Source organism: Parasteatoda tepidariorum, chromosome 9 (assembly GCF_043381705.1).
Source record: "Parasteatoda tepidariorum isolate YZ-2023 chromosome 9, CAS_Ptep_4.0, whole genome shotgun sequence".
Classification (NCBI taxonomy): Eukaryota; Metazoa; Arthropoda; class Arachnida; order Araneae; family Theridiidae; genus Parasteatoda; species Parasteatoda tepidariorum.
In genome coordinates, this window is record NC_092212.1 from 32,031,764 (window position 1) to 32,047,153 (window position 15,390).

General features: G+C 30.8%; 1 protein-coding gene across 1 annotated transcript in view; it reads right to left on the bottom strand.

Moving 5' to 3' along the window:
• The window catches only part of LOC107451538 (acetylcholine receptor subunit alpha-like 1), a 129,006-nt gene extending 114,162 nt beyond the window's left edge, over window positions 1–14,844 (bottom strand). The window contains exon 1 of the mRNA XM_071185784.1: window positions 14,595–14,844. Within this exon, the coding sequence (XP_071041885.1) occupies window positions 14,595–14,792 (198 nt within the window). The 5' untranslated portion in view covers window positions 14,793–14,844. The remainder of the gene's footprint in view (window positions 1–14,594) is intronic.
• Between the last annotated feature and the right edge of the window lie 546 nt (window positions 14,845–15,390).

Below are 15,390 nucleotides of genomic sequence, written 5' to 3' on the forward strand. Positions count from 1 at the left end.
ATCGTCCGATATAGTGTATATATATATATATATATATATATATATATATAGAAAGTACAAAGAAAATTAATCAAAAGAAAATCAATAAAAAATTTACACGAAAAGATATAATGACGTCATCATCTCACGCTATTATATTTTCAAAAGTAGTAATTTCAGAAATTTGCGATCAATGTATAATTCAAAACTTGTAATTAATAAAAGGACGATTTTTATATACTGCATTTTATTTCGCTCGTTTTTATAGAAATTATTAACATTTATTGAAGACTATTTATCAATTAATTGGATATTGGAGAAAGTTGTTGGTTAGTTATAAGCCTTATATCTATTATGATTTATAATGGTTAATAAGATTTTTATATTTTTTCATTTATTGATATAAATGAAAAAAATGTAAGTAAAGTCGCACTATATTAATACTTCGATTGGCTTGATAAATAAAAAAGGCTGGAGTTAATTAGTGTGATAAAAAATAGGTTTCAAATTCCAGTTAATATTTTTTTTATTCATAAAAATATTCTTCTTTTTTTCCTTCCCCGAACCGTTTTTCCGCTTCATTAATATTCTAATACATCAGACAGGTGAGACGAAAAAGTTACTTTTTGATCATCGATGGCATTAAAAGATTCTTTCATGCAATAAACTCCCGATCCATGTCATTAAATAAAAATTGGAGCGAGGTTCTACAAACAAGTAACATTTAATTTTAACCAGATTTGGCATTTCGGATGTTTCATATTTGTCAAAAAAGTTGGCATGTGCTTTTTTTGACATGTTAATTAAAATTACAAAATGCTGTACATCGGGTGCCAACTGATTGAGATTCACATTTCTGATACACCCTCAAATTTAATTAATTATTAAGAAATCATATAATTTTGCATTGTAACAAAATGGCGAAAGTAATAAAAGTTGTCATAAACATAAAATGAAAGGATTTGAAAAATTGGTTTTACTTTCAAGCTGTATTTTATTACAAGAGAATTGAATTGTTAATCGCTTGAACTTGTCATGTTATAAAAATGCAAATAAATATATACATACGAGGAAAAATGTTTTATATTTTAGTAAAATAAAGTAATTTGTTTCCGCAGTTAAAATCTAATTAACTTTTATTAATTAAATAACTTAAGATACTAACTTCTTTTCACGAAATTAAGTAATTAATCTTTGTGATAACGGGAATGATTAAAATGCTGCAAAAATGTTCTTTTCTATCTGGGTATGAAAGTTAAGATATGCAAAATCACTACATGTACTACTTTTTAAATTCATGTTTTTATTCAGACGTAATGAGATATCACCACAACTTCCAATTTTGTAAAAGATTTTGTTTCTATGTATAAAGTGATAGTAAGTCATTTGATTTTATTTTATTTCTAACTTGTATTTACACATGTAAAGCTGGAAAACAAAGTAGGGAAAATATATAATCTCGTCATCAACTCACACAATTATATCCGCGAAAAATAGTGCTTTCTAATATTGTGTTATTAAATATTGCCTAAGCAGAAATACATCTGTATGCTGCTGTAATGTGAGAGAGCACCAATAAGACCGTGTTATTAATTAGTTATATATATATATATATATATAAAACCTTATTTATTGATTATATTTGACATTTCTGCAAGACGTATATAACATGTATAAAGCAGGTGACTGAAGATTGAAAAAGCGGTGATTAATATTTTATTAAGAGATATTAAAATTAGCAACCTTTCTATCATATTATTTTCAGTTTATTATTGAAAGATAATGCTGAGTATGACTCTGTTTTATGAATAATTTGAAATGTTAGTGGTATTTACAATTTAATAGATAATAAGTAAAAAATATTAATTGAGTTTCTTCCGCCTTTGACATTTATAGTTGCTTGTAGCATCCCTGCATCACGCTAACATCTAGTGCCTACTGGTGCAATTTACCTAGGCACTTGGGTCACAAAGCGGCTCCTATCTCAATCATCGTGAATTTAAGTTCAGTTTGTGTAGAGTCCTTATTGACAGCAGGCAGTGAGATTGCTATATATACACTTCAAGCACTTAGCTTGAGTAACTAAATATAAAATAATAAAAGCAGCTTGCTCTAAACTAGGTTTGATTCAAAAATTTTAGTTGTAGATGAGTAAAAAATTTGTGAACTAAAGTAATCTAAATATATTTTTATATCTAATATTATTTTTTACATTAAAAAATGGTAGCAAGGATTACATTCTAAAGCTTACAAGAATAAATTAAATACTTTATAATAATGGAACATCGCTTTTAGTTTTACGTCTAATTTTGGAAAATATTAGAAGTTTTGAAATTTTTATTCTGATGGCAAATAAATCAACTATCCCAAACCAATTAACCAAATTTTACTTCTGAGTAATCTACATATTTAGAATACTACTTGAATTTACACTTTGATTACATGAAACAGAAAATTTTTTGTTTGCATATTCACTTTTTTTTCTTCATAACATTCAAAATACATTTTAAATGTTATTTTTTTCCAATTAATTTTTAAAATGTAAAAAAAAAATTATCGGAGCACTTACAAGTCAAACTTAGCATTTGCATAATACATTAATATCTCATCTTGTCTCTTGCCTATTGTCGATCCCATTCTCTAAATGACTCAATAAAAGAAATTGTGATTTTTCAGACTCAAAATCAGCACTCGAAGCCATACATAACGGTAAAACATCAATAACGCAAGAAATTAATACCCTTCTTCATTCATTAAATATCCGTTGCACTCTCCAGTGGATCCCAGCTCATGTTGGAATCGAGGGGAACGAATGCGCAGATGCCCTTGCAAAGGAAACACGCGACGATGATCAACCTCGAGCTGTCACCTGTGCAGATGCGAATGCTGTCGCCAGACGAAGGATATACAACCAGCATTTTAGCAAGGCAACAATCCCCGATCTAAACTGCCCAAGAAACCTCTCCTCTATAATAACTAGGCTACGTACTGGACATTTCAAGGGCATGAAGATCTCACGCACCCATATAAAATTCTATCCCATGTGCAAGTACTGTCCTCATTTGCAACTAACTCCAGACCATGTTTTTGACTGCCAGGCCATTATCGGCTCCCTCTTTCAACTTGGAGCACCTCCCATCGAAATTCTCCATGGCCATCGGGCTCCAGAACTTGCAAACCTTGTTATCAAGACTTTTGGAGGACTTCTTTGCACTAGCATAGACACGACAACAACAACACATCTCATCTTAAAATAAATTTGATCAGGGAAAAAATGGATAATATTATATTTGGTCTACCGGAAAATTCTACCCGCGATGGAGCATACAAGGATTCTAATGTTGTCTTTAATAAAATAAAAAAAGTGGTAGAGCATTTACCTTTAAATATATATCACATTTACTCTTAGTTCTGTCGGGTACCTTGGTCGCAAGTTCGAATATGAATGCACATGTACTTACGTGCCATATAATCTCTGTCTCCTTTAGGTATAACATTACCAGAGATGCCATTTTGCTCCGTTGTGTAAAAAAATATTTTCTAGTGGTAACGAAATTTTAGTTTTTATTGGCTTAGTATTTTTCATTTTAAGTAATTTTTCCACCACTACACACCAAAAATTCAAAGTGAGATAAGAAATGCAATTTTATTGCAGTCATCCAATGGTGACACTTTTAAAGAGTAGGCGTACTTATGCTTACTTTGCGTGTTTTACTATTTAATTTGCTACCAATCTATCAAAACTTTTGTAGAATACCAAACAAGTGGCCTCTCCGCATTTGTACACTTCGGATATAAAAATAAATATTTATATTATCAGAGATGCCAACTTGCTCCGGACAGCAAAAATATTATTTAAAGTGGTAGTTTATCAATTGCGACCCTTGGTTTAATAAATTCAATTTAGTAGATTTTTATCCACTACTATTTCTAAATAATTCGTAGGTTTATACAATTCACCACTTTAGAACAATTATGTTATGCTATACCTTTTAAAAAGCAAGCAAAAATAGTCAAATAGTTGCAAAATTTACTTTGTAGTTATTTAACGTTTTTTTTATATATTTTGGCTTGTCCGGAGCAGTTGGCATCTCTGTATTATTTATACGCTATGGTAAATACAACAAGTAAAATCACTATAAGTTGCAAATTTCGTATTGCGGAAAACTTTTTTTTCTATAGCTACAACATCAATTTAAATAAGAATTACGACGAACGATTGTAGTACTGATTACATATATGCTGATTAATTTATGTTTGTGCTAAACACGAATGGATAAATTCTTTGAAAAACAGAGTGGAAACGAAGTTTTGCTACCACTTTTTAAACTTATGTATGGATTTACAAAAATTTCAAAAACGTAGTTTTACAAGACCCGCTTGCAATGCGTTATTATTTCAAAAATATCTATCTAGTTCAATAAAGGTTTTGAAAATTTATTTTCAAAGTGAAGGCTATTGAAACATGGGTGAAAGAGTGACAGTAAAGAGGAAAAGTTGATAGTAAAACATCTAAGTTTTAACTTGTTTTCAGGAGAACTAAATCTATTTTTTTTTTCAAACTATTTAACAAGAACTTTTGCGCAGGAAAGAAGCAGTTTTGTACATTACGCCAACTTGGTTCAGGACAGCGAATGAATACTTTCGAGTGGTAGTTTATCAATTCTGATTCCTTATTTAATAAATTCAATTTATTAGATTTTTATCCACCACTATTTCTAAATAATTCGTAGGTTTATATATTCACCACTTTATTGCAGTTATGCGATATCAAACCTGTTAAAAAATTAGCCAAAATTATTCAAATATTTGAAAATTTTAGTTTGTAGTTATTTACCGTTTTTTTTAATTATTTTGGCATCTTCAGAGCAGTTGGCATCTTTGTAACATAATGATATAATTGAAAAAAAATCAGTTACAGAAATTTAACGTTTCTCGAGAAAAAAAATTGCCCATCTAATCATGGCTGTATTCATTTTTCAATGGCAATTAATGTAAAGCTCCGATCAAGTTTGTGCATACTTCTAATCATGGTTATTTTATTATAATGTTACCACATTGTTACATAATTCTAAATGTTTTACTCACTGTATATAATTTTCATGATGAATGGGGTAGGGGCCGCTGAGCGGCCTAGGCACCCAGTTTTGTTTAAAGAAAGAAAGAAAGAAAAAAAATGCTAGAATGAAATGCTTTTCGTGCCAAATGAACTGAATTCAGCAAATGTTTGACTATTTTTGCTTGCTTTTAAAAAGATGTAGCATGATGTTACGAATATGAAGTGGTGAATTATATAAGCTTACGAATCATTTAGAAATAGTGGTGGATAAAAATCTACTAAATTGATTTTATTAAACCAAGAATCACAATTGATAAACTACCACTTTAAAATATTCATTTGCTGCCCGGAGCAAGTTGGCATCTCTGTGTTGAAGACGTCTTCGTATGTCAAGGGGTTAAAATGAAAGTTGTAACTCAGTACATACGGTCTGGAAAATTTAAAGTGGTAGCAAAAGTGAGGTATATTCATAGAATAAGGGGAACTGAAAAATAATAAGTATTGGTAGTAAAACCATTTCAATTAATGCTAGTTTTCTTGGGGAGTAAATCTATTTTTTTTGTCCGAACCAATCAACAAAAAAATTTTGGTAGTTACGAATATTTTATATTTCTTAAAAAAAAAAATTCTGACATTAAATATTTTTTGAACCAGCTTCTGCTCTTTTCCGTCTTGATATATATAGGCCTTCAGCCCTGAATATGTCTAGATGTCTTAAGCAATCGAAAATTATTTTATCTAAAGGACATACATATGGGCCAAAAATATTACTTGGGAATTATCTCTTACAAATTCACAAATGAAAGATAAATTTAAGCATTTTTCAATAGTCTTGGAAAATCTTAACTACCACTCATTTATTTTTAAAAATAAGAGGGATGGTATTTATTCCGCTGGTCTTAAAAACGGTTAATTATTTTCGTAAAGCATCCATAACCTAACTGAAATATAATTTAGGTCACGAACGAAATAACTAAGCTCAAATGTTTAACCAGCTACTTCGAAATCGATTACTTCTGTTTAATATGCAATGTTTTTGAATATTTTCTTTTGACAAATGTCTGGAAATCATTCTTAAAATAAAAAAATTTGATATTTGAAATAAATATAATTACTAAATTGATAAAAACAATGATAACTAAAACACTTTTCAACAAAAATTTTCTTTTTATTTAAAACATCAACATTTAAACAACAAAATATTAACAAAAATTAATTTTCACATTATAATCCACTGGAAAATAAATTGGATCTGAAACGGTTTGACTTGGCCAGCCTTCAAGCGATCATAATAGCAAACTAAATATTTATATTCTAGAGGACCCGTGTTGATATTTCTTGACTTTTACATTGTGTTATCTCGCTATTGTTCAAGGGTTCGATAACTTTGTTCTGTCACGTCACTGAAGGAAGTCATCTGTCACTGAGAGGGTTTCATGAGAATTTTAGATACAATCTCTATGTTTAAATATGTCACTAAGTATAGATTTCGGAATTTATTTACGTCACAATAGTTTCCGGCTCCTAGTTAAAGAGTGATGCTTATGTAACTGCCCTGTTTGTAGGTAATAGTTACATTAATGATAGATTATTAACGTTTGTCCCTGAATTTATTAATTTAAATGCAGGATTGCCAATTATTGCGCGTTTTGCAAAATATCTAACAGAATGGTAGACAAAAATTAAGTCCTCCAGAATTTTTGATTATTTCACTAAGTTATTAAAAGCCCTCCCATGTGAAGACTCGAATGAAGTAAATGAACTTTTGAATAATTTGCATATAGTTGAGTGGAAAATAACTTTAAATCAAATCTTTAAAACAAAGAATCATACACTACAAAATAAATTTAGCGTAGTTTAGCTTAGCTTTTTCAAAAAGCGTATAAGGTTTACAGCCTTATAAATGTATTGAAGCATTTTATAGTAGTCACAGTGTCCTATAAGAAATTAGGATGTGGTGGCCAATCTAATTTAAATTAATGAACAATAGCTTTTAATCTGCTATAACTATGGTTATGGTAGCTATATGGTTGATAGCTATGCATAGATTAATGTACACTTAAAAAAAAACTATATAGATTAGTGACTGCATTAACCCCTTGGGGACGGGTGATTCAGAAAAGCATTCGTACAAAATCAGAATCAGGATGTAATTAAATAAAAAACGGTAACTTAAATGTAGTCGTTTCTAATTTGNTTAATGAACAATAACTTTTAATCTGCTATAACTATGGTTATGGTAGCTATATGGTTGATTGAAAACTGTCTTATAGATTAGTGACTGCATAAGAAGTTTATTTTTATGTTCATGCAGTAGAAAAAAAATTACTATTTTTAATTAAATCTAATTTATTTTTTGAGTAGATTTAAAAAAATCAACGTTAAATGTAAGGTGAAAGGTTCCACAGTTTAAAAATTCGATAAAAATAATAAAATTCCAAGTTAATCAATATTTTGATAAAAATGCTTTAATGTGTTGAATCCTTTATTTTTCTAAGTTCACAACTATGCAAAAATTAATCCAATTTGATAACTAAAATGTAAAAAGAATGTTAAATGAATTCATTATTTATAAAAAAAATAATTCAGTAAAAGAATAGCCTAATGAGTGATGTGTTACTCATTAACCCATATTTTTTAAGGCACAGAAAGCTTAATTAGGGTACAGTTTTAAAAATAAAAACTCAACAGTGGAGACAAACCGTGATCATTCAACACATTTGTTACAAGCACAGCGCATTATTTTGTGAATAAAATAAGTCTATGTAAGATTTAAGGCCAGCTTTATCTCCAAACGCTAAAGTGATAACTTGGAAAAAGAAATTCTTGAAAGCTACAATGCCAATTTACGATCAATATTAAATTTAAAAAAGGAAGAAAAAAAACGAGAGAGCCTTAATTGTATGTCCACACAACTATTTTGCATCAAACATTAGCCCCATAGAATCATTGCTCGTTTAAATTCAATATTTGTCAATTAAAAAAGGCAAATCAAATGTCACGATCCTAATTTATAATAAGCGTATTCATTAATAACATAGTTTCTTCTATTCTTAGAAATGATAAATAAAATTCGTCTAAGGTATTAATTAGATCAAAAACTAAAAATTTGATTTTCTGAAATGATAACTTTTTTTTTAACTTGATGTTTAACAATCTAGTGCTTTATCCTGTAACTACATGGAAGAGTGTAGCACGGTTTTGCAAATTTGTCAAAATTTACCTGATAAAGTTTGAATGATAAATAATTAAAAAATTCACTTTGTTTGCACTAGCTACATGTCCGCAATAACCCTCTCTCCTCTAAGAATTTAGATTCTTAACTCAAAAAATTTCAGGATTACTAGGACGCAATCTTATTTTATTTTATAACCATCGTTGAATAGCCGACCCAATTTTTGGCGATACGACTACTAATGTTCAACTACGTTGGCTTATTATTTTGAACCCATTCCAGAAGACAAGAGAACTCCTGGATCAGGTATTAGGAGAAATTTGCCTTCATGGAGGACATTTTGAAGGAACTAACCCGCATTTGCGGTACTTGGAGAGGAAGACCACGAGAACCTACCACTGAGGATATTTCGCGTCAGCACTGTGGTAGGTGCAAGCCGGATGCGGAATTCGTATCGACCAGCCATTGCCGGGATCCGATCATGGTTCACCTCATTGGAAGGCGAAAGCTCTATCCCCTAAGCCATACCTGCCAACTCTTCCGGATTTTCCGGAAGATTTTATTTTTATATTTAAAGTGGTAGTAATTATATACTATTTTTTCCTTTATAAACTTAATTTTTAAATGATTTTGATCACCACTATTCTTACAAAAATTAAGTATATATATTACTATGCGTTTCAATCATGGTTGTCAACTTAAGTTTTCTCAAATACAACATATTTGTTTGCTTAAAATTGAAGTTTTAATTCTATTTTTATACCACTGGGAAAAATGATAATGGAAGGGATTAAAAGTGGGCAGGTATGCCCTAAGCCCTCATGGCTTAGAAATGTAATCTCAAATGTTTAGTTAAAAGGGCAGTCTAAAGAGAGGCTTCCTTATTACACTTTTTTACGAATTTCGTCTTATCACCAGAATTAATTAAGTAAGTCGAAGGATTTTTCCGCTCAATTAAAAAACTTGATTATCCAAATATATTTCTGCGTAACATGATAAAAACCGAAATTCGAGAAGAATCGGTCAAATAGATCTTGAGAAATAAAACTTTAAAAATGAGACTTCTTTGAGATGATGATATTCCTATAAAGTGTTGTAAGTAGTTATATGTATGTTGTGTGAAATATTAAAATCAAATTCTGTTACATATGAATGAGCATTTGTCCGAAAGGAAACAAACATTTCCAGAAACGTTAGTGCTCCCAACTTAAACATTTTAAATTAAATTTTTAATACAAAAATTTCCTCCAAAAATTTTAATTAAAAATTTTTTTTGTTGCTAGTACAATGTATTCGAATTTAAGCTAAGATATTTAAACGCCTATCTCATTAAAAACTGAAAATATTAAATAATTAAATTTTAAGAAATTATTATAAGCAATTTTATATTAAAGCACAATATTTTCACTTATATAAAAAATAGAAACATCACATTGTATATTTGATAAGAGATATTTGAAAGTTTTTTGTATATTTACTTAATTTTTCTAACAGCATAGAGACTTAAAAAAAAAAAAACATTTGCCCAAGTTTCCTGCAGGTCTTGGATATTTTAAAAAAAGGTAACGAAAATAAAGCAAATGTCGATATTTAAATTTTTGGGTAACTACAACTAAAATATATTTTCCAAAGAAAGTACATATGAATGAAAATTTCATCTTCATAATCACTTAACTATAAAGTGGTATAATAAAATAAGGAATATCTTCTAGCATTAACCTAAATTTACTACCATTACAAAAACTTTTCAAAGACCACGGTATGGCATTTCAAAAACTTTCGCGAACATGTAACGAAACAAATATAATTTCTTTTCATATTTTAATTGTAAAAATATAAATAAGCTAAATACCATGCTCAATTTCATTATTAGTTGAATGATTAATTCAATTTACATAGAAATATTTAATTTAATCTCAAATAAACACTCACAGTTTAAAACACGACAATTCATCGGCACCACGATATATGAGCAACCCAAATGGGTCGCAGCCGCGGAGACGATAAATTGGCAACTTTAGTGTGATGAGCAACCTATAAACGAGTGGTATTACCAGGACGCCTGGATCGTCACTATTACACAGTCGCAGACAACGAAGGACTATCTATCGCTTATGTAACCTTTTCTTTGTCGTTGGCAATTTTTTTTCAATCTCGGGGAAATATGTAAATAGTTGCATACATTTTTTCTATTATGTTCTATTATTATGTTCTATTATTCCAGCTTAAATGTTAATATTATTCTGACCCCTGTAAATATTATTATATTCTAATCTAGTATAATAATGTTTAGTTTCCTCATCTAGTTTAATCTCAATTATGCTTAGTTTCCTCATCTAGTTTAATCTCAATTATGCTTAGTTTCCTCATCTAGTTTAATCTCAATTATGCTTAGTTTCCTCATCTAGTTTAATCTCAATTATGCTTAGTTTCCTCATCTAGTTTAATCTCAATTATGCTTAGTTTCCTCATCTAGTTTAATCTCAATTATGCTTAGTTTCCTCATCTAGTTTAATCTCAATTATGTTTAATTTCCTATCGATTTCATCATATGTTCAACCGACTGGTTTACAATTCAGGACTTTAATATAAGGAGCTTGGCAACCTCTCATCCCTCAATTCTACTCCCATTTCACGCATTTCCCCATTATATGTCTCAAAAATCCGACGAATTAATTCAGCTTCGCGACAGGGCACTGTGATTTGAGCTATGTTCTAATTTTAAAGAAATATTTAAATAATTTTAAACTATAACTGTAAGAAAATAGTAGTTTTGTTTTAAAATACCATTCAAATGGAAAAGATATTTAATATTTGATTTGAGTGTATTGTTTAAAAAATGCAAATAATTATTTGATCTTTAACTTAGTTTACAATTTGGAATCAATGCTGTTGTTTTTTCTGAACAATTGATATTTAAACACATCTATTAAAATTTAATTAAGTAGCAGATTCTCACGGTCAATTTTATTAATAGTTAAAAAAAATTATTTGTTTTAATTTGTTTCGTAACAAGCTTTTTTCACTAACTAAACCACCTTGTAGGTAAAGGTATCTACTGACACGTGGGAAAGGAAAATGAATGGGAACTTGCCCTATTTTCAAAAAATAAATAAATAAATGATGACCAAAGTTTCATTTAAATGTTAAAAATCAAAAACAACCAACTTTTTGAGACAGTAACAATAAATCTTCCCCTTCAAAATAAGCTGAAATAAAGATAGTAGCTCTATCCAACGCCTCCTATAACTGAAAGCCTCCATACGGTTTCTTATAAGTAGTGCGATCTGACCATTATGAAGGTAAACCAGTTTACGAAAGATTCTTTTAATAGAAAATCTAGTAAAAATAAGAAAGAGGTAGCAAATATATGTCTGAAAATTTGTTTAATTTATGAATATGATTGGTTTGTCTTATTTACTTGTCAACCACTACAGATTCATTTCTCAAATACATATCATGAATTTACCTCAAGTACTTTGAAAATTGAATTTAAGTTCATGGGCACATTGCTTATAAAAAACCGTGTGGAGGCTTTCTGACGTAGGAGGTAATACTGTACCTGGGAAGTGGAAAGTCACAGAGTTTGTCCAACATTAAACTTTAATTTTCAGTAAAAAATTATTGGAGTGTTGCTCTTTAACCAAGATTTCCATTGAAGAAAAACGCCAAAAACCGAATTTATCACAAACTTTGCCCGAGTATAACTTCGAAAAGCAACAATGCTCCATGGGAACGAGGGCATGTCCATAACTTTTTTTTCCAATGCCCAACTGGAGATTAACCTTTCGTCATTCAGGAATCTGAAGGGTAGATTTGTAGGCCACTTTTTCACCATATTAGGTGGGCCAACGTTCCTCCCACAGTAAGGACAAATAGTACAAATGAGAACATTCAGATTAGAGCCAAGAACCTTTCTGATGCAAGGCCAGTTTCATCATCATCATCAACATTTATCTGGGCGCCTGGGGCCGTTAGTTTTTAGGGCCAGTTTCTTCATGGGTGAAAGCCCTTATATAGCAAGACGGAAAAGAGAAAAACCTGGTACGTAAAACATTTCATTCCAGCATTTTTTTTCGAAAAAAATGAAATATCTGTAACTATCAAGATTTATTTTATAATTCTGGCATATATATAAAACTGCTTCTTTTNAAATTATTGTAAATTTTGCCTTTCTCTCAAGTACTTTGAAAATTGAGTTTAAGTTCATGGGCACATTACTTATAAAAAACCGTGTGGAGGCTTTCTGGTGTAGGCGGTAATACTGTACCAAGGTAGTGGAAAGTCACAGAGTTTGTCTAATAATAAACTTTAATTTTCAGTAAAAAATTATTGGGGTGTTGCTCTTTAACCCTTTCAAAACGACGAAAAATCAGCAGGGGTGAAAGCGAGACGGAAAAGAGGAAAGGCTGGTAGTAAAACCATTTCAGTTATAGCTAGTTTTGGGGAGAAGTTTACTTATTCTTTTTTTAAATTTTTCAACAATATCTACTTTATCTTGGAAAAGAAGTAGTTTTATATATATGCCAGAATTATAAAAGAAATCTTGATAGTTACAGATATTTCATTTTTTTTCGAAAAAAATGCTGGAATGAAATGTTTTACGTACCAGGTTCTTCTCTTTTCCGTCTTGCTATATAAGGGCTTTCACCCATGGACTGGGACAGCACATATTTAATTTCCTTTTACTTCAATTGCAATCCAATTACCAGAAAGAACCACCCCAAAGATCAAAATTCAAGACGAATGGGAAAAAGCCGCTAACGGCCCCAGGCGCCCAGATAAATGTTGATGATGATGATAATGATGGGACAGCACATGTCCCGTCCGGTGCGAAAGGGTTAACCAAGATTTCCATCGCAGAAAAACGCCAAAAACCGAATTTATCACTAACTTTGACCAAGCATAACTTCGAAAAGCAACAATGCTACATGGGAACGAGGGCATGTCCATAACTTTTTTTTCCAATGCCCAACTGGAGATTGACCTTTCGTCATTCAGGAATCTGAAGGGTAGATTTGTAGGCCACTCTTTCACCTTATAAGGTGGGCCAACGTTCCTCCCACAGTAAGGACAAATAGTACAAATGAGAACATCCAGATTAGAGCCAAGAACCTTTCTGATGCAAGGCCAGCTCCCTGGCCCCTACACAGGCCGGTCGGAGCATGTCCATACCTAGGCAACGATATACTAAAAACGTAGCAAAGCAAAATTTTGTGGAGCTTTTTTATGTTCTTTTGATAAACCTCTTAAAGCATACTTATACTTCACGTTTAAAGAAATGACCTTGAACTGTTGAAATTTTTTACAGGTGGGAGGATTTTTAGGAGCTCGAACTTTTACAATATTCATTTTTTATAACCTACTTCAATATTAGAAAAAATCAAGCCAATGAAAAAATACAACTGTCATGCATTGTCTGAAGTTAAAAATAATGACTCTTAATCTTTTCCGCATAAACTCAACAACCTTTTTAACTGGGGTTAAATTACTTTTTTCTTATACAATTTTAATTTCAGTTATCACAATTTATTTTCGGCAAAGTCTAAGGAAGTCTAAGGAAAGTCTAAGGCTTCAAAAGGAACTGGCCCCTTGCACCCAGTAACAAAGAAAAATATAAGATGTGTTTTTAAGATTGGTACAAATACATAAAAGGATCTGCATCAACTAATTTTATAAGATATAACAATTTGAATAAATATTTTAAAATATATTAATACGATAGATTTTTAGGTAACTGCAGATTGAAATAAATTTTCACAAATATCTCCTACTTTCCCACTTTTATCAGATCTAAAAATCCCTTTCAATGCTGTTGTAATAATCATACAGATGTCAGAGTAAAAAATATAGAAATGGCATTATTTTTTATTTAAAAAATTGTGGAGCACTGTCATTTAAATGTTGTCATTTTTTTCATATAACCTATTCAACAATGTTAAAATTTGCAAATCGATTTGATTTACAATAATTGTTTACCAAACTTCCTAAGGCATATAACATAATTACCAATAAAATTATTTGTGTGTAGGAATATTTGAGGTTTGATATTTTCGCCTAAAACATGGAGTAGTGTCATTTGACTGGTGCCATTTTCTTTATATAACCTATTTATTTTCTGTGTCAAATACACAATAATTGTTTACCAAATGAGTTAAATTCACAATAATTGTTTACTAAAATTACTAAGATATATAACATAACTACTAATACAATTATTTCTGTGAAGGAATACTTTATGTTTGATTTGTTCGTCTACAATGTGTTTAGTATATTCAATTGCCATCCCCCGCTTTAAGTTTGCCACGTGTAAAATCAAGCTACAGTGTAAAGGGGATAAACAAAAATAACCAAGAGTAAAGAAGAAAGTTCGAAACTCACCACATCAATAAGCTGAGACAGTTTCAGACCCATCTTGACGGTCAGTCGGTCAGAATTATTACCCACGGGACGAATCAATGAGTTATAACCGTTAATAAGGTCATCGTACAATCGTTTAGAGTCAGCATTTGAATCGCTTTTAGCATATCTTGGCCACAGAAGCAAGATTTCAAAGATCAGTAATAGAAGGAGAGCCATAGATGCTCTAAAAGATGGAGAATATCGTTTACTCCTTCACCAGACCACCCCTCTCAGGGAGAGGAGAGGGATCGATTCGAGGGAGGATGGAGATTTTAGAGCGAGGGTGGCGCCACAGTGCGGAGTCAGAAAAATCAGAGCATCGTGATAGTGTCCAAAAATCGTTCGTTTTGGCAAGCTTGATGAGATTGTTGTTCGCGGTACATCAACCGTCCTCCCCTCCCCACGTCTTCTGTCCATTTCTGACGTCAGTGTGGGTGGTCCATTTGTCAAACTTTTCAGCTTTTTGAAAACAGGGGTGTATTTTGAAAGTATGATTAAATATTGCAGAATGAGGTTTGTAGAGAAAATTCGACGTAGGAAGGAAGAGAGATTTATGGTTGGATAGGGACATAGAAACAACCTAAATGTAGGCCACTCTCTTTTTATTTTTGATTTAGAATAAATACAACCAATTCAAAATATAAATTGCAACAGCGGCATGCTTCATCGAAAATCTTTTTTTTCTATGTTGGCAAAATGTTAATCATTCAATGCATCGTAGTTTTTTTATTGCATAGAATTTTTAAATACTTTACTATTTTGAATATCTGTAGAA